The 18966-nt window shown below is 37.9% G+C and overlaps 1 protein-coding gene across 2 annotated transcripts in view; it reads left to right on the top strand.

Moving 5' to 3' along the window:
- LOC142152768 (electrogenic sodium bicarbonate cotransporter 1-like) overlaps positions 1–18966 on the top strand; it is a 351181-nt gene that overhangs the window by 177111 nt on the left and 155104 nt on the right. For both annotated transcript variants that reach the window (XM_075209752.1, XM_075209753.1), the window contains exons 11-12: positions 3821–4092; positions 9263–9312. In XM_075209752.1, coding sequence (XP_075065853.1) covers positions 3821–4092; positions 9263–9312 — 322 coding nt within the window. The remainder of the gene's footprint in view (positions 1–3820; positions 4093–9262; positions 9313–18966) is intronic.

Here is an 18966-nt window from a genome sequence, read left to right as displayed (position 1 = left end):
AGTTCAGGGTTTTTAATTTATATTGTGGTGACCACTCCTCTACGCAGTCCAGGTACATTATTCGGTGCGACTCAGACCAGTTGATGGTTTTCTTATTATATTGTGGTGACCCACTCCTCTATGCAGTCCAGATACAATTTTTGGTGTAATTAAGACCAGTTGATGTTTTTTTATTATATTGTGGGGACCACTCCTCTACGCAGTCCAGATACATTTATTGGTGTGAATCATACAAGTTCAGGTTTTTTAAATTATATTGTGGTGACCACTCCTCTACGCAGTCCAGGTACATTTTTTGGTGCGATTAAGACCAGTTGATGGTTTTCTTATTATATTGTGGGGACCACTCCACTACGCAGTCCAGAAAGATACCTCGTTGCAACCTTTTGGACTAATAACAATATTGTGAGGTGTTCAGAATACACTGTAAATTAGTGGAAATGATTGTTATTGAATGCTATTGAGGTTAATAATAGCGTAGGAGTGAAAATAAGCCCAAAAACTTGATTTTTGAACTTTTTATGCTTTTTTAAAAAAAAATCCGAATTCAAAACCTTAAATCCGAACCAAAACCTTTCGGCAGGTGTTTTGCGAAACAAATCTGAACCCAAAACATTGAGAAAATCCGAATCCAAAACACAAAACACGAGACACCAAAAGTCGCCGGTGCACATCCCTACTATCGATATGGTAACACAGAGTTATTATGTAGATAATATAAATGTGGGAAATGACTCATTGAATAAAATCATTGGCATCATCATAAATCATGATCAGTCATCAGTCATCAGTCGTCAGCTGTCATTATCAGCAGTTTCTGCTTCTTCCTATTCATCTTCACCAATTTCATGAACTTCTGAAAACTAAAGGTTTGCCTGGAGACAAAGCTTCTCTATTATTTTCATATTAGTCTATTTCTTGACTTAATGTGGTTACCTCTAAACATAGACAAGTTTTGTCACATGCTGTAGAAGGTGAAGGAACCCGAAGCAGCGGAGAAGCCAGAAGCATCAGAGGCTGCATTGTGCAAAGCCCTTGCCATGATTTGGCCTGAGTGATTTGCTTGGCAGAGTTCTCAACAGCATTCCTGTACTAAACTCCTGAAGGTGTTTAAATTCTTCAATATTTACCCGCCCGAACTTTACCTATCCGAGTACTCTGGCGCCAATTCGGATTCGAAATTGAGGCAAAACGTCATTGTAACGTCGTCGGATCACGGAGCACGGTTCTCGCGATATTTGAAATCCATAAATACCCGCCTCCATCGCCATTTGACAGTGGGAGAGAGAAGGGTTAGGTGCAGGCAGCATTAGAGCAGGGAGAGAGCAATTATTCTTGCAATTCTTCTAGCAATTCTTCTAACCGGAAGAGAGGAGGATAGAGGAGGCATTTTTGCAAACATTGCCAACTGTTTGGGGTGTCATATTCCCTCCTCCAGAAACTATTTTCTGGCTGCAGAAATAAAAATATACCAGCAGTCTAAAGTTTGGATTTTGCACTACAAGTGCTTTGGGGTGTCCCATATTCCCCAGTGTGAAGCAACAATTTTCTGGTGCTGAAAGTATTATCTAGCAGCATTATCTATTAAATATTAGGCACTACAAGTGCTTTGGGGTGTCCCATATTCCCTAGTGTGTCATACACAGACAGACACCAAACTACCTTTGTCCATTTATATTTTTATTGTACAGTCTATGCAGGCCATCTTCTTTTCTATTTAGCTAGAAGTGGAGGGGGGGTCTGATAAGACAGAAACCAAACTGCCTTTGTCCATTTCTATTTTTCTTGTACAGTCTATACTGGCTGGATTTTTTTATATTTTACTACAAGTGGAGAGGGTGTCATACACAGACAGACACCAAACTGCCTTTGTCCATTTCTATTTTTATTGTACAGTCTATACTGGCTGCTTTTTTTCTATTTTACTACAAGTGGAGTGTGATACAGACAGACACCAAACTGCCTTTGTCCATTTCTATTTTTATTGTACAGTTTATGCAGACTGCTTTTTTTCTATTTAACTACAAGTGGAGGTGGGTGGGGGCTATACAGACAGACACCAAACTACCTTTGTCCATTTCTATTTTTATTGTACAGTCTATACCGGCTGTTTTTTTTCTATTTAACTACAAGTGGAGGGGGGGGGGGGTGATGCAGACAGAAACCAAACTGCCTTTGGCCATTTCTTTTTATATTTAACTATAAGTGTAGGGTGTAATATACACCCAAAGACGATGGCTGCATTGCCAATAGGCTAAGATGCAGAGGAAGACAATCGGGTTTGTGAGTAGAATTAAGGACAGCCTACCAGGGATTAAAATGTTTTTTTCATAATTTATTAGCTTTAGAATTACCTTACTTATCCAAGAAACAGATGGAGCACTAAATTAGGTTATTTTAGCCCCCAAAAAACTGATTTTTAAACAAAACCAAAACCAAAACACGCAAGGGCGGTTTTTCCAAAACCAAAACACGAAGGTAATCCAGATCCAAAACCAAAACCAAAACACGGGGGTCAGTGACCATCTCTAATTTACAGTAGCATTTCAACAACAAGTCGTTAGTATGTTACTTGTTTTGTAATAAAGTCAAATCCAATAGTAATGCTATCATGAGTAACATGTCTTCATTTAAATCATTGATCAAGATTTGCGACAGTATGGATTACTTTGCAAATGGATTCTTCCTGACTATTATTAAAGTCTTTGGGCTAGATTTTCTAAGCTGCGGGTTTGAAAAAGTGGAGATGTTGCCTATAGCAACCAATCAGATTCTAGCTTTCATTTATTTAGTACCGTCTACAAAATGATAGCTAGAATCTGATTGGTTGCTATAGGCAACATCCCCACTTTTTCAAACCCGCAGCTTAGTAAATCTAGCCCTTTAACTTTTTCTTCTATATATGAAAGTGAAGATGCGCTTAAAGTTTCAAAAACATCTGATTTTATCTTGACCATATGATAATGAATGCTGATAAAAGTGCACTGTTTCACATGAAGTGACTGCTAAGGAAATTGTATTGAGAATCTTCAAGGAGTTTGGCAACTAAACCATTATCAAAAGTACTGTGTTCCTCAACAGCTATCCTTCTATTTTACTCTATCTGCTCTTCCCACTAAACTTGTACCACAACATTAGTGGTTAACTTTCCTGATTAAAATGGCATTCATCCTCGTAACATAATATTAACAGCTAACTACCCACTAACAGTGAGACTATCAATATTCTCACTTGAAATAATTAAAGGATAATTGAAAAGGGAAAATACCCGCAATAATAAATCATCCACCTACCTGTAAAATCCTTAGCGGGACGTACTGTTTGTTTGGAGAAAGTGTAGCAGAAAACCCAATCTCCAAACTAAATTCTTCACAATAAAAGCTATATCTTGCAGTTAAATCTCAGACCACAGACTCTAAGTGAAATATAATGTATTATAAGCCATCATGGTTAAAATACCAGAAAAGAGAAGTTAAAATCAACTTATTCTGTTTTTGTTTTCCTCTATATACTTTGAACGTCTTAAGAGGAATCTTGTGCCCAATTTGTGAAATGCATAGAACAAAAAATGTGTACAGAACACCACTACCATCTGGTGGATAATTTATATATTACATTTAAAAAAATTGTGACCAGAACACCAATACCATCTTGTAACCAATTTAAATATCCCATTGTACCTAAATTGGGCATATAATTGAGAACATTTTTAGAAAGAAGGTATTCTCATTAACAAATTATTGGGATTATGTCACCATAAACAATATACTTACAATATATTATTGATTAACCACTGATGTATATCTCTTGTTTTTTCCAGAGACTACAATTTAGAATATTTGGAATTTCGACTTTGGATTGGACTTTGGGTAGCATTTTTTTGCCTAATTTTGGTGGCTACCAATGCTGCTTACTTGGTGCAGTATTTCACTCGTTTTACAGAAGAGAGCTTTTGTGCACTAATAAGCTGTATTTTTATTTATGATGCTTTAAAGAAAATGCTAAACTTGGCTGATCTATTCCCAGTTAATTGGAGATACAGCATAAATAATGTAACACTGTACAGCTGTAAATGCGTCTTACTTGGTAAAGGTAAGAGCAGATGTATATTGTTTAAAATTATTATTTGTTTTGGGTGCATTGACAGAGACTGACGATTCTTTATGCAATGTTTAAAAAAGAAAAATGATTCCCCTTTACTCTACATAGTTTGCAAGTTATTTCATTTCTGTATAAATTTATCATTATTCATTATGCAGTATGAGCAGATCCAGAAATATAATACTGTAGTGTAAAAGTTATCTTTTAGCTATGACTTTTGATGTGTGATCTTCAAATATAAAAGTGCAAAATGAATCTGCAGGTAGAATGTTGTCATTTTACCAGCCTACAACAAACTGATTTAACTTTGTAGTAGAGAATTATGCTGAAAAAAAATAAATGGCGGAACTATGAAAATGCATGAGTTCAATATATAGTTTTATAAGCTGTTTATAATTATTTTTATTCTCTGACCATATCTTCATGATCAATACCCGATTGATACATGAGAGCAGTTTCCCTAACTTGGTAATCTGAAATGTAAACAAAAAGGAAAAGAGGACATATATGGTGTATTACATTCTATATATCAGAAATTATTTATGGAGACAATTGCACATTCTCCTAATGGGTCTTACTTGCAGACCAAAGGAAAATATTAGTTCAGCTTTTTCTATTAATAAGATTAGCTCAAGTTCCCAGAATAATGACAGCCAATGTCAGCCAACGCAGAGTGCATCCACTATATTAAGGACAACCTCATCTCCAGCTTACATATTGGTATAGTGGGATTGTGTGCCTGACAGTGGTCGCACAACAGCTGCATGATTTTATTAACGCAGGCTGTCAATTCAGAAATGTGATAAGACCTGTCCAAGTCACGAGATTATCAAATCAATCAGTCTGTGAGCAAAGATCATGTGAATAATTATCAATAATTATTCAACTATATATATATATCTACTTCATCTCTTCTCCTGACCCCGCTTCCCTGCTCTCTCATGTCTCCGACTGCCTTTCTGCCATCTCCTCCTGGATGTCTTCATGTTTTCTCAAAATTAACATTGCTAAAACTGAACTCATCATTTTCCCTCCTTCTACATTCTCACCACACCTTGTGTTAACAACACCACCATCTCTGCTGTTTCCCAAATTCTCTGCCTGGGTGTCACCCTTGACTCCTCCCTTTCTTTTGCCCCTCACATTCACTCTCTTGCCTAATCCTGTCGCTTACAACTTCGGAAAATTGCCCGCATTCGGCCCTTCCTCTCTCAGGATGCTGCCAAAACTATCATCCATGCTCTCATTTCCCAACTTGATTACTGCAACCTTCTCCTCATCGGCCTCCCCCTCTCCCATCTCGTCCCCTTACGCTCTATTCTTAATACGTCCGCTAGACTTATATTTCTTTCTCACCGTTCTTCTTCTGCCTCTCCTCTCTGCCTTGTCCTACATTGTTTCCCTTTCCCCTATAGAATCCTCTTTAAACTCCTTCCTGTCACTTACAAGGCCCTCTCCTACTCCACCGCGCCTTATATATCTAACCTCCGCTCCATCCACACTCCCGCCCTTTCCCTGCAATCGGCCAATGACCGACGCCTTTCCTCCACACTGATCACCTCATCCCATCCAGAATTCAAGACTTCTCTCGTGTTCCCCTCCTCCACTTCAACAACCTGTCTCACTCCATCCATCTGTCCCCTAATATTGGCTCCTTCAAACGGGCTCTCAAGACCCATCTGTTCCTCAAGGCCTACCATCCATCCACTTAACCTTCTCCTTCCTTGCTCTCTTTTCCTTCCTCTCCCTCTGTCCTCATGCACTTGATCCCCTCTTTTGACTACTCCTCTTGTGCCTGCTGTCTGTCTCCTTGTCCCTTAGTTTGTAAGCTCCTATAAGCAGGGCACTATTCCCTTCTGTCTTAATACCATTTATTCCTCTCCTACTCCACAGTACCTATTTCACTCGGAGATAGAAGTCTTGGTTATAATTGTTTTACCCTGAAGTGTGACATCCTGCTATACTGTTTGTATGTACTGTTAATCTATATTTTGCACTGCGCTGCGGATACCCTGTGGCAGCATATAAATAAAGAATAACATATATATATATATATATATATATATATATATATATATATATATATATACTGTAGTATTAAACACTACATTTATAAAAATCCATATTCGGATCAATCATGTTTTTGTGATAATGGTAAACAAAAGAGGCCTGATTTATCAAGGGATGAAAATGGTGATTTTCTGTGCACAATCAAGAAACTCACTCTGCCCATGGAACAGAACTTTATGCCACAGAACGAGGCCACGTAGAAGCATAAAATTTGACTGCAGATAAGAACCGCTTGGCTCATCTAGTCTGCCAAATTTTTACCCTATCTTTGTAAGGATATCCCAAACATGTTTAAGGTGCTCTACTGTATCAGCCTCAGCCACCTCTGATGGAAGTTTATCCCATTTATCCACTACCCTTTCTGTGAAGTACTTTTCCTCAAATTTCCTCTGAACCTACTCCCTTCCAGTTTCAGTGCATGTCCTTGTGTTCTAATATTTCCCTCCTGTACCTTGTTACTCTGATATATTTGAAAGTTTCTATCATGTCCCCCTGTGCCCTTCACTGCTCCAAACTATATATATTAAGATCTTATAGTCTTTCTGGGTAAGTTTTGTGATGGTGGCTATGCACCATTTTAGTTGTCCTTCTTTGTACAGTCGCTAATGTATTTATATCCTTCTGGAGATATGGCCTTCCGAATTGAACACAGTATTCTAGATGAGGCCGTACCAATGACCTATACAGTGGCATTATTACGTCTTTCTTTCTGCTATTGATTCCGCTTCCTATGCAACCAAGCATCTGACTCATCTTCCTCATTGCTTTGTTATATTGCTTACCTGCCTTTAAGTCACCTGAAATAGTGACTCCTATATCCCTTTGCTCAACAGTAGTTTCCTTTATATTGGAATTAATACTATATTTGACTTTGGGTTTTTGAGACCCAAGTGCATGATCTGCATTTTTTGACATTAACCTGTAATTAGTCTACCTAGATCATCAATCATTTGTTTTACTCCTCCTGGTGTGTCTACCCTGTTGCATATCTCTGTGTCATCTGCAAAAGGGCATATTTTCCCAATTTGCAATGTCACCAATAAAGATATTAAAAAGCACTGGTCCAAGTACAGATCGTTGGGGTAATGCACTGGTAACCTTTCCCTCCTGTGAATGCAATGCATTTACTATAAATCTCTGTTTTATATCCTGCAACCAAGATTTTATCCATTCAATCATCTTAGAATCCAATCCCAAGCTTTTGAGTCTATTTAACAGTCTGTGATGTGGGACAGTGTCAAAAGCTTTACTAAAATCAAAATAAGCTATATCTACTCCCCTCCATTGATCTATCACTTTAGTCACCCAATCAAAAAAGTCCATAAGATTTGTTTGACATGATCTCCCCCCAGTAAATTCATGCTATTGTGGATCCAGTAAGTTACTGGATTTCAGATATTATGCAACTCTTTCTTTCCAACAATTTCCCTACTACTGATGTAAGGCTCACTGGTCTGTAGTTACTTGCCTCTTCCTTGCTTTCACTTTTATGCAGTGGGACTACATTAGCTCTTTTCCAGTTCTCTGGAATTACACCTGTAGCTAGTGACTGGTTCAATAATCCTGTTAATGGTGTTACCAGCAACCCTTTAAGCTCTTTTAATATCCTTGGATGTTTCCCAACTGCCCCATTGATTTTAATTTCAGTTTTGAGAGTTCGGTTAAGACTTTCTCCTCTGCAAATGTACTTGTGTCTACCTCATTTTTATGAATATACTTGCAACATAACTGTGGCCCCTTTCCTTTAATTGTTGCCACATGCAAGCGCAAAGAACACTTACTAACAGGGCGGGGAAGATGCGTTTGTCCGTAATCAATGTGCAGTAACGGTGTGCCAATATGAAGCGCATTCAGCAGCATTCAATTCAAACTCTGGGAATCTCTCAGGTACTTGTTTTTTAGCCGTATGTCTTGCTCCAGCTAGAGGTCTAGTCTAAGTGCTGAATATTAGTGATAAGGTATGCATGCTATAACATGTGTTTGCAATCAGGAGCAAATATGAAAATTTATTTTATGTACAGCAGAGATTAGTAACATCCTAAACAAAGGTAATATTGGTCTACTGAAGAAGGTTACAGATTGTCACTGCTTAAACATGACTTTGCAACTTGAGTGCATGGAACAGCCACAGTTGGATATAATGTACAATATAAGTCTGGGAACAGTCATCAGGCAGATTGGTGAACATTGTAAGTATGTAAACATAAGTGCTAAGTACACTAGGCATGGAAAAAATGTGTGCAGTCATTTGTAAAAGACTTCAGATATATTAAAAATAATATATTTGCCATATGTTTTTATAAAGATCCATAGTGATCATTGTGACATCTGACATGTCTCGTTTGCCAAGCAAAATGGCCAAGGTGCGGTACTAGTGCATAGGCTAACTGAGAATGAGCTGGATATGCAGAGAAACTGAAGTTTTCATCATCCAAATAAGGTTGTTTCTCCTTTCAAAGTCAAAAAAAGGCAGTCCAGTAGAGAAAGTGGGCTTTAATTTGCAGATCAAGATTGTTGAAACAAGAAAGAAATAGAGAGGGGGCATTTTTAGCGGTGCCCTTTGTGTCAACTCTAAGCCGGCGGAGATCGGTTGTCATCCTTTACTTTTAATGAGATGCATCTTGTGCCTTACAGTTGCATGCAGCCCAAAGTAAAGTAAAAGCTTCAAACACACAAAAGTGCTACATGTAATAAAGATTGATCTAATGTCCCCTGCTTTCTTATGATCCATTTTAAGCCAAAAATAAAATAAACCAAGCAGTATATTATCAGACAAATGTTAACGAAAGAGCTGGTTTTAAATTGGCAGGAAGATTTGCCATTCACACTTATACACAGTGTACCTCCCCAGAATTTTCCACCATTCCACAAACATAGGTGCACTTCCAGTTTGTGAATGTATCTCCTTAGAGCAGAGAGTCATTGTGCGTCCTTATGGAGAAGTGTTATTTGTACTCCCAGTGTCCGATGTGTCTTTTCATTTTGGCAATGACAATTTAAGTGCAAAAAAGTAGTTTATGCATTGAGCATTCTAATTTGTTGTTGTATGTTCTGTTTTTTTTGTATAACCTACGGTTTTCTTTTACTGCAGGGAATGAGTCTTCAAGCAATTTAACAACATATGATTCCTCTTTTTATATGGTAAATTTACAGATTTTTACCTGCACTCGATTTTAGTGTGTGTTTACTATAAGTAATATATTATCTTTAAGTAAAAGAACAGTAAATGCAAAATATATACACCCTTATTAAAACTACTTGCAAGTTTCATCTATCCTTAGGTGCCTTAATGTCCACTCCCCAGCATAGCTTTCTCCAGAATCTGAAAATAACTTGAATGTTTCTGCTGCTAATGATCATTAGATAACTATGACAACCATTGTTATAATACTCACAGCATAGAGCGTAGGTGACATAGAGACATTGTCGAATTCATGGTCTACACATTGTTTTATTGTAACTAAATTTATCATATTCATTTTTTTTCAACATCTATGTTATGTCCAATTTATAGTGCAGGGCAATGTACTTCAGGCAGACGTTAAACCATCCATGAATATACACCTATATTAAGTTATAGTCAGCATTTATTGATTTGGAGGTGACATGATGATTTCTGTAAGAATGGGTAGTACACACAAGCAGTTTGCTGAATAGACAAGCTTCTCTGAAGACCAAGCAGTGGTTTGACAGTGAAGGTCACTCATTTTATTTCACTTTAAGGCCTCAGATCACAACTTTTTTTGTTTATTTTAATGTCCCTAATCATTGGTGCAGAATATATCTAAAGCACCTCTTGTTCTTGTGTAATGTTATGTAAAACACATTCTACACAAGTAAACTAGAATCATATTTATATTTTTATCTTATTATTTTTCTTTTTTTTTCATTTATCATTTTTTATTTCTCACATTATTTAATATATTTTTTATTTAATTATTCATTATCTTTCTATATTCATCTGTATAGTGTCATTATTGACATGATCAGTTAATATCTAATTGGATATTATTCCTTTATTATATGGTTCTGGTTTTCGAGATCTATATAATGATATTATGATGTTAAGACATTGGACTACAATGGGGTTAACTTTTATATATCTGATTTAGCATATGAACACCACCTGAATCGCTTAATTCATTGATTGTTTGAATTATATGTTTATTTAACCACACTCTGTGTGACTCTAGACATGGTAATTTTCTCCTCTGATTAAGTTATTTTATAACGATACACGCAAGGAGTTCATTCTGATTGTATAGATGATTCACTAATGCAACCTTATATTGAACTGATAATCTCTTGAAGTTTGGAGGACAGAGCTGTGACTATCATCTTCAGGTTTCGGGACAAGTTACTTTCATATGACTGTCCACAATTACAGACACCAATTGCACCAGGCAATTCACTCACTCATCTAAAGCTCTGAATTAGGAGTCTGCACACTTAGAAATAGTGGAGAGCCGTGCCAGGGATTTCCGCAAGCGGATGTGAGCCGCCGGAGGGTCCTGCTGGAGGGTCTCACCAATACAGCAGAACATTAGGGCTTATGTGGCTCAAACCCAGAGTGAGAAGGCTGCCATATTATACTGGTGTCTGTGAGTAGTAAATCTACCTGCTATAGTACAGAGTGCACTCAAATGTATAATGGACATATGATGTGTTATAACCTGGAGAGTAACTTGCAGTTTAAGTAGTAAAACTATCTGGTCATAGTGATAAACATATACAAAAAAAGAGCAAACATCAGAGACAGTTTTTAGTTACCACACGCTGGTCTTTTCAGAGCACATTTATACCAGCTGGATAATAATGATTGTGCTATCACTCAGCTATATTCAACTCTGTCTACATTTACAGCTAATACATGTAGAAAAGTGCTAAATCGGAAGCCATTTATTGTGCGATTCCACAGATTAACAACAGAGAATCTGGACATATATACTATACATTTTGCTATGTTTGTATATTCTCACTAGGAGTATTACTAAGATACTGTATTCTTGAGCTCCAACTTCTCGAGTTTGTCATTATACATGTTGTGTTGTGACATGTATTTGAATTTTTATTTAGAATTTTTTTATATATATTTTATAGTGATAATATATGTTTTGTTATGCTATATGGCTAAATAAATTGTGTTTTAGATTCACTTGGTGTTGCACATGCTATATGAAAATTGTGTACATATGTGCATATTGTGCACGTTTTTAAAAAATTACAATCGTTACTTTTGGTTATAAGCGCTGCACTCTGTGAGGTTTTATAATGGCATAAACATCCGCATAGAGACCAACATGTATACATAGTACCAACAATGTCCTGCATAGTAGCCTCAATGTCAATTGCATATAACCTATAGTAGCCCACAATGTATATTGTAACTGTCCAATATCCAGAAGATCAGCATCAGCCTAGCACTACTTACCTTGTCATTCCAACAAACAAACTGGAGGACACTGCTGGTCACAGTAACTTATAGAAGCAATATCAGTCATGATTGGTTACTAGCATCGTATCACAGCATAAGTTATTTCAATTACTTTCTTTTGTCTGTAAAAAGATAGGTCAAGAACTGGCGCTAATGAATGCGTGTGCATCCTAGGAGACACATGAGGAAAGCCACTAAAACTCTCCAAACAGTAAAGAAAAAAAACAAATGCATAGTAATGTGTACCTTGAGTGCTCGCTCTCCCAATTATTATTGTCAATAGAGGAAATTCCTCATTAGAAATCGATGTACATCATCTTCATTATATGACACTGAGAAATTAATTAAAACATAGCAAACATAGGGTAATATTGTTGAAACACATCAATTGTAAAAGACCACCAGTGGTAGAGAAAGGGGGGGGGTCTATATGTGTAAATCCCACAAGAAAAAGTAAATCCTTATTCCAGAAGTATTTGCAAGATAGAACAACCTCTTCATAATGGTATAGCACACAAAGGGAGGTCCTTTAGGAAATCTGCTTACAAGACCGTGGGGATTTTAAGGCACATCAAAAAGGAGCAGTAGATGACATCAAACGCTGCCTCTCCAGATCCTTCAATACTCATCATATGAAACAGGAAAAAGGCATATCTAGTGTAATACCATTTATTTCCATAATCATGATAATATATGCACCAATAGCGCACAAGAATAAATCCAGAAATATGTAGTTCTAAATACTCATACCAAAGAGTCTGAATGGAGTCGCATGTAACAGGACACGAGATGGTCTCCCCGGGAGCCTTGCTCCTTCTGATGACTCCAACAGGTTTCGGTAGAGGATAGAAAGGTTCACCCCACAGACTGATGCTTTTCAACTCCAATATGGAGTCTTTATCAAGGTATGGGGTAGCATGCATACAGTTCAATTTAAAGTCCCTCAATTAGTCTTGAGTGGATGATCGGTGATGCAGTTGAAAACGAGGCTTGGCACACAATGAAATAACCACACACTATTATTTCAAAGAGAGGCTTGGTAATAGGCCCAGAAAAGAAGGGCCATAATGATTCTCACAGAAGATCATATGACAATGAACATGAATGTAACGACCAGGATAATGGATGTGAATAAAACAAATAAAAACAACATTAATAACAATGACATTTATATGAGCACTAGACAAGCAATAAAAATAACAGAATTTATATAACATTTTATTTATCAATAGATCAATAAATATCAATAAAATTACTTTCTCCCCTGGATTACAATGGTGCACTGACTTAAAATGTTCAGATAAAGTGTGGGACTCTAGCCCCTTACGTATATTATAAATATGTTCTCTCATTCTCACTTTAAGTGGCCGAGTAGTCCTACCCACATAAATTTTATTACACGTGCATTCAATAGCATATATTATATTAATCATATTTCAGGTGATGAATTGATTAATCCGATATATCTGATTACCAACTGTAAAGTTTTCCATTTTATTGGATGTGTAGGAAGTATTCCTACATGTCATACACATCCCACATCGATAAAAACCAATACTTTTGACAGGGGTTTTTTTGGTCTCAAAGGTGACTCTTTTTACTAATTTGTCCTTAATACTTGGAGCCTTCCTATATATAAAAGATGGTTAATCGAGTAAGACCATACCAAGAACTGCATCTTTCTTAAGAATGGTTCAATGATTTCAAAATATCTTTTTCATCTTTTTATACGAAATATGGTATTGGGATAGAAAGGCCCACTCATATGTCCCTGTATAATCAAACTGGGACTTTTTGTTGTGGGCAATGAGATGCACTCTCTCAATATGATTTAGATCATCCTTAGCTTTAATCAACTGTGTTTCTCTATACCCCTTGGTCAAGAAGGATTCTTTCATATCTTTCAATTGATTTTGCAGTACATGATCCTCAGTACAATTCCTTTTTAAACACTTCATTTGACCCAAGGGATTATTCGCAATCCAGTTGGAATGATGATGGCTGTTAAAATGCACATAGCTAGCCTTATCGGTAGGTTTTCTATTGGTCATTGTATGGATGATATCTTTAATATACACTGTAATATCCAAAAAATTAATGGATGAAATGCTATGATGAAACGTCAGATCGATGTGTGATTCACTAGATTTGAAATATTCACAGAATTCATTAATTCAGCTTCTGTGCCCTCCCACACAAAGAATATGTCATCTATGAAATAATGCCACGACACCAGGCTCACTCAGAAATCATGCTGCCCCTGACCCACGTCTTCTCCCAAAGGGCCCTTATCAGCAGGTTTTATAATGATATTCTTATTTTCCTTAAGGTTCTTAAGCGCCTGTCTCTCTTTGTAGCTGTTAGGCTGCTGGCCCTGATCACCAACCCACAGAACTAGATGACGGAGATCTTCGCCTATAGCAGCCGCCTTTCCCTTAGAGCTTGATGCGCTCACCGGTACTCGGATGCCCCCAGGAGTTAGCTCCAAGTGTATTGTGGGTTGGTAATGCGGGACCAGAGCGGCGGGCCAGGAGACTGGTAGAAGGCAGCGGGTAGTCAAAAACGATAGCCAAGGTCAAGGGTCACAGGCAAGCAGGGTAATCGATAAACACACCAGAAGTTGGGGTCACAGGCACGGCAGCAAGGTCCATGGTACAGGCAAGAAGAGTCACGAGCAAAACAGGCAGAGTCCAATAATCCAAGCAGGGATCCACATGACAGGGAGTAGCAAATAGCAGCAGGTCAGCAAGACTGGGCAGAAAAGCTATACCCGGTAGTGAGCTGCAGACCTCACTGCCTTAAATACCATTGCCCACCAATCAGAGCCGAGCTCTGAATCACCCACAGCCCCCTGCATAATAAATTGAACACTTAAATATCAAGATCAACCAATTAGGGTTCATCCCTGAATTCTCTTCACAAGTGCCATAATTAATGACATTAATCATCCCACAGGCTGCAACTGTTTGCGCGCAGGCACCCGGCTTCCTACATTGCCGGGACGCGGCGCTACAGAAGTGGCGTCCGGCCGTTGCCTTGGCAACGGCCGTACAGGATCCGGAAATGACATCCCGGTCGTCAAGGTGACGCTAGAGGGCGCCAGGAGCCCGCCGTGGCGGCTGTGAGTACTGCCGCGGCTCGTAACAGTAGCTCAAATTATGAATCTGTTTGTGGTTTCCCCTGTCATATAATTTCTCTATATCATCTTGCACCATCTTACTGAAGGTCTCAATTAAACCCCCCTTCATATGTTGTGGAAAAAATGAGATTTTTTTTTTTCTTCAATTTCTTGATAACGCCTGTTTCTGCATCAAAAGAAGGATTGACACCCTCCTTATTCTGTGTTAAGGTATTGTCTGAGTTTATTAAAGATGTATTAACTAGAGCTGATGCACCCACTGAATTTGAAGCTTTTGTTAAACATGGTATTCGTATTGATGCTCGTCAAATAGAGAGGAAACAAGATAGTTTGGGCTCCATGTGGACTTGTCCCAATTATCCAGAACCAGCAATATCAAATTACTCTGGAACTCCTGCAACACAACAAATTGAGGAGCCTGAGCCAATGCAAATAGATACCATTCGTAAACAGATTTCTATTGAAAGAAGAGATCAATGACAACAAGAGAATCTCTGTTTGTATTGTGGTAAATCTGGACATTATGTATCTGATTGTTCTCAACGACCTCGCAATACAGTTGCTACATTGATGAAACCTAAATATTATGACCAGGTATCTATTATTTCATGCTGTTCACATCAACTGAATGTTATTATTCCTCAAATCTCTTCGCTGTTTACAACTGAGAAAGAGAACAGAAGAATAAAAAATAATTTTTCAATTCCAATACAACTTGAGATAAACTTTCGACTTATTTCAACCATGGCAATGCTGGATTCAGGAGCCAATGGTAACTTCATGGATACAGATTTTGCTAAACAAAACCATATAGTATTTCAAGAAAGAAAGAGTCCTGTATTGATGGAGACAGTTGATGGATTCCCTCTGAATTCTGGTGCCATCACACATGAGGCAGAACTTATGTCCCTGATGATAGAATCCAATCATAAGGAGGAAGTCACTTTTTTCTCATGACTTCTCCAAAATTTCCCATAATATTGGGTCTCCCTTGGTTCACTACCAGTAACCCAGCCATTAATTGGGAGTCTCAAACCATAAATATTCAAGATACTATCAGTGTGGTCCCTCTTGCTGCACAAACGGAGAATCAGATCTCAGTGTCCCCCTCTTCTGTGGATGAACAATTGCCTGTTCAATATCAGGATTTTGCTGATATCTTTAACAAACAATATGCTGACAATTTACCTCTGCATCGATCATATGATTGTCCCATTGACCTATTATCTGGGGCTGCTTTTCCTTTTGGTCATATTTATCCATTAGTTGAACCTGAATTAAAGACACTAAAGACATACCTTGAGTAAAATTAAACTAAAGGCTTTATTTGTCCTTCAAAACCCCCAGCAAGGGCTACTATCTTTTTTTTGTGAAAAATAAAGATGGTTCTTTGTATCAATGCATTGATTATAGAGATTTAAATAAACTTACTATAAAGAATAGACATCCACTTCCTCTCATCCCAGAATTATTAGAAAGACTTTAGACAGCAACTATTTTCACAAAACTCAATTTAAGAGAAGCTTGCAACTTAATACGCATCCGACCAGGTGATGAATGGAAGACGGCTTTTCAAACGAAGTATGGATATTATGAGTATCTCTTGATGCCGGTCAGGCTATGTAATGACCCTGCTACCTTCCAACATTTTATAAATTATGTCTTTCGAGATTTGCTTGATTTATTCATTATTGTATATCTTGATGATATCCTTATCTTATCTTATTCTTTACAAGAACATCAAGAACATGTTCAAATTATTCTACAATGGCTACATATAAGCCAATTATACATTAAGTTGGAGAAATGTGAATTCCACTGCACCCAAATAAAAAATTGGGCTTACATTATATCCCCTCAAGGACTGTGTATGGATCCCTGTAAAGTACATGCTGTGGTAGATTGGCCCATACCTAAAAATGTCAAAGATGTACAATGATTTATTTTATCAACGCTTTATAAAGGCAGCACAGTGGCCTAGCAGTTTTCACTTCTGCCTCACAGCGCTGGGGTCATAAGTTCAATTCCCGACCATGGCCTTATCTGTGTGGAGTTTGTATGTTCTCCCTGTGTTTGCGTGGGTTTCCTCCGGGTGCTCCGGTTTCCTCCCACACTCCAAAAACATACTGGTAGGTTAATTGGCCGCAATCAAAATTGACCCTAGTCTCTCCCTCTGTCTGTCTGTCTCCCTCTCTGTCTGTCTGTGCCTGTGTGTGTGTCTATATTAGGGAATTTAGACTTTAAGCTCCAATGGGGCAGGGACTGATGTGAATGAGTTCTCTGTACAGCGCTGCGGAATTAGTGGCGCTATATAAATAAATGAAGATGATGATAAAGAACTTTTCTGGAATTGCTGCCCCCATTACTCAGCTTACAAAAATGGGTTCTTCCTTTCAGTGGTCACCAGCAGCTGATAAAGATTTTTCCATTTTGAAAACAAAGTTCATGTCATCCTGATCCTACACTCCCATTTGTTTTGGAAACTGATGCATCGGATTCAGCTATAGGAGCAGTAATATCACAAAGGGGCATATTCAGTTGTTGGCGAAAACACCAAAAATCTCGCGGTGCGCACACCATTACCGTCATTGCGGTAATAGTGCGTGTAAATACCGTTATTCTCGCTGGATTTCAGCTTGCAGCTCCCTGAGCCGCAGCTTACTATTACCGTAATAACGGTAATAGTTTTAACGCCGCGGGGATTCAAAACAATTGAATATGCCCCAAAGAGTAGGAGAACAGATGTTACTTCACTCCTGTGCTTTTTATTCAAGGGAAATGACTGCTCTTGAAAGAAACTATGATGTGGGAAATTAGGTGGTACTTGCCATTATAGGTGCTTTTTCAGAATGGAGACATCAAGTGATAGTCCTCACCGATCATTGGAATTTGGAATTTCTTAAATCAGCAAAAAGATTATCTCCCCAACAAGCTCGATGGGCTCACTATTTAAGCTGTTTTGATTTCCTAATTTCCTATAGACCTGAATCGAAGAATGGAAAGCCTATGCTCTTTCAACAGGTAAAGCCTGTTCAAACAATAGTTCCTGATTCAAATTTGTTGGAGGTTATTTGTACAAGTGAGTTATTAACAGAGATCAAGGGCTAGATTTACTAAGCTGCGGATTTGAAAAAGTGGGGATGTTGCCTATAGCAACCAATCAGATTCTAGCTTTCATTTATTTAGTACCTTATACAAAATGACAGCTAGAATCTGATTGGTTGCTATAGGCAACATCTACACTTTTTCAAACCCGCAGCTTAGTAAATCTAGCCCCAAGAATTGATATGATACGGATTCTACCCTCATGATCCTCCAAGAAATGTAAAATGAACCTATGACAACAGAGTCAACATGGCACATTGACTATATGATCCAGAAAAAGCACGGTTAACGGTCATGCAAGTATTCCATGACTCTAAATTAGCAGGCCATAAAGGACTCCAGAAAACTCAAGAACTGTTAAGCCGCTCAAGTATAAGGAGGATGTAGCAAAATATGTATCCTCTTGTACAATGTGTGCCAGATTTAAGACTCCTCGTACTTCTCCTTTCGGACTATTACAACTTTTGCCAATACCTACACGTCCATGGGATTCCATTTCCATGGACTTTATAGTAGACCTTCCAAGATCTAAGAATATGACCATTATCTTTGTGGTAATCGACAGACTGACAAAGATGGCTCACTTTATACCCTGCCAGGGTACACCTACAGCAAAAGAAACAGCCGACTTACTTATAAAAGTAGTTTTTCGTTTGCATGGCGTTCCTAATAATGTGGTTTCAGACCGAGGGGTTCAATTCACTCACGATTTTGAAAACAGTTTTGCAAATCCCTTGGCATTTTGTTGAACTTGTCCACCGCATTTCATCCACAGTCAAATGGACAAATGGTGCGAACAAACCAAACATTTGAGCAATATCTTAGATGTTATATTTGTCACCTACAAGATGATTGGGTTGATATCCTCCCCATGGCTGAGTTTGCATACAATAATGCTCAACATTCGTCTACAAGATTTAGCCCTTTTCTATGCTATTCTAGGACATCATCCAGATATATGTCCCAATCTACCTTGTGACTCTCCAATTCCTGCCGTGGAAGATAGACTGATTCTTATGCAAAGTAAATTAATTATTAAAAGAGACATTGAAAACTGCTCAAGAAAGATACATACGTGATGCTGACAGATCACGAAGGGCTGCTCTAACCTTTAATA

Source organism: Mixophyes fleayi, chromosome 4, assembly GCF_038048845.1.
Source record: "Mixophyes fleayi isolate aMixFle1 chromosome 4, aMixFle1.hap1, whole genome shotgun sequence".
Classification (NCBI taxonomy): domain Eukaryota; kingdom Metazoa; phylum Chordata; class Amphibia; order Anura; family Limnodynastidae; genus Mixophyes; species Mixophyes fleayi.
Note: the sequence above shows the minus strand (reverse complement) of the source record. Positions and strands in the feature narration are given on the sequence as shown.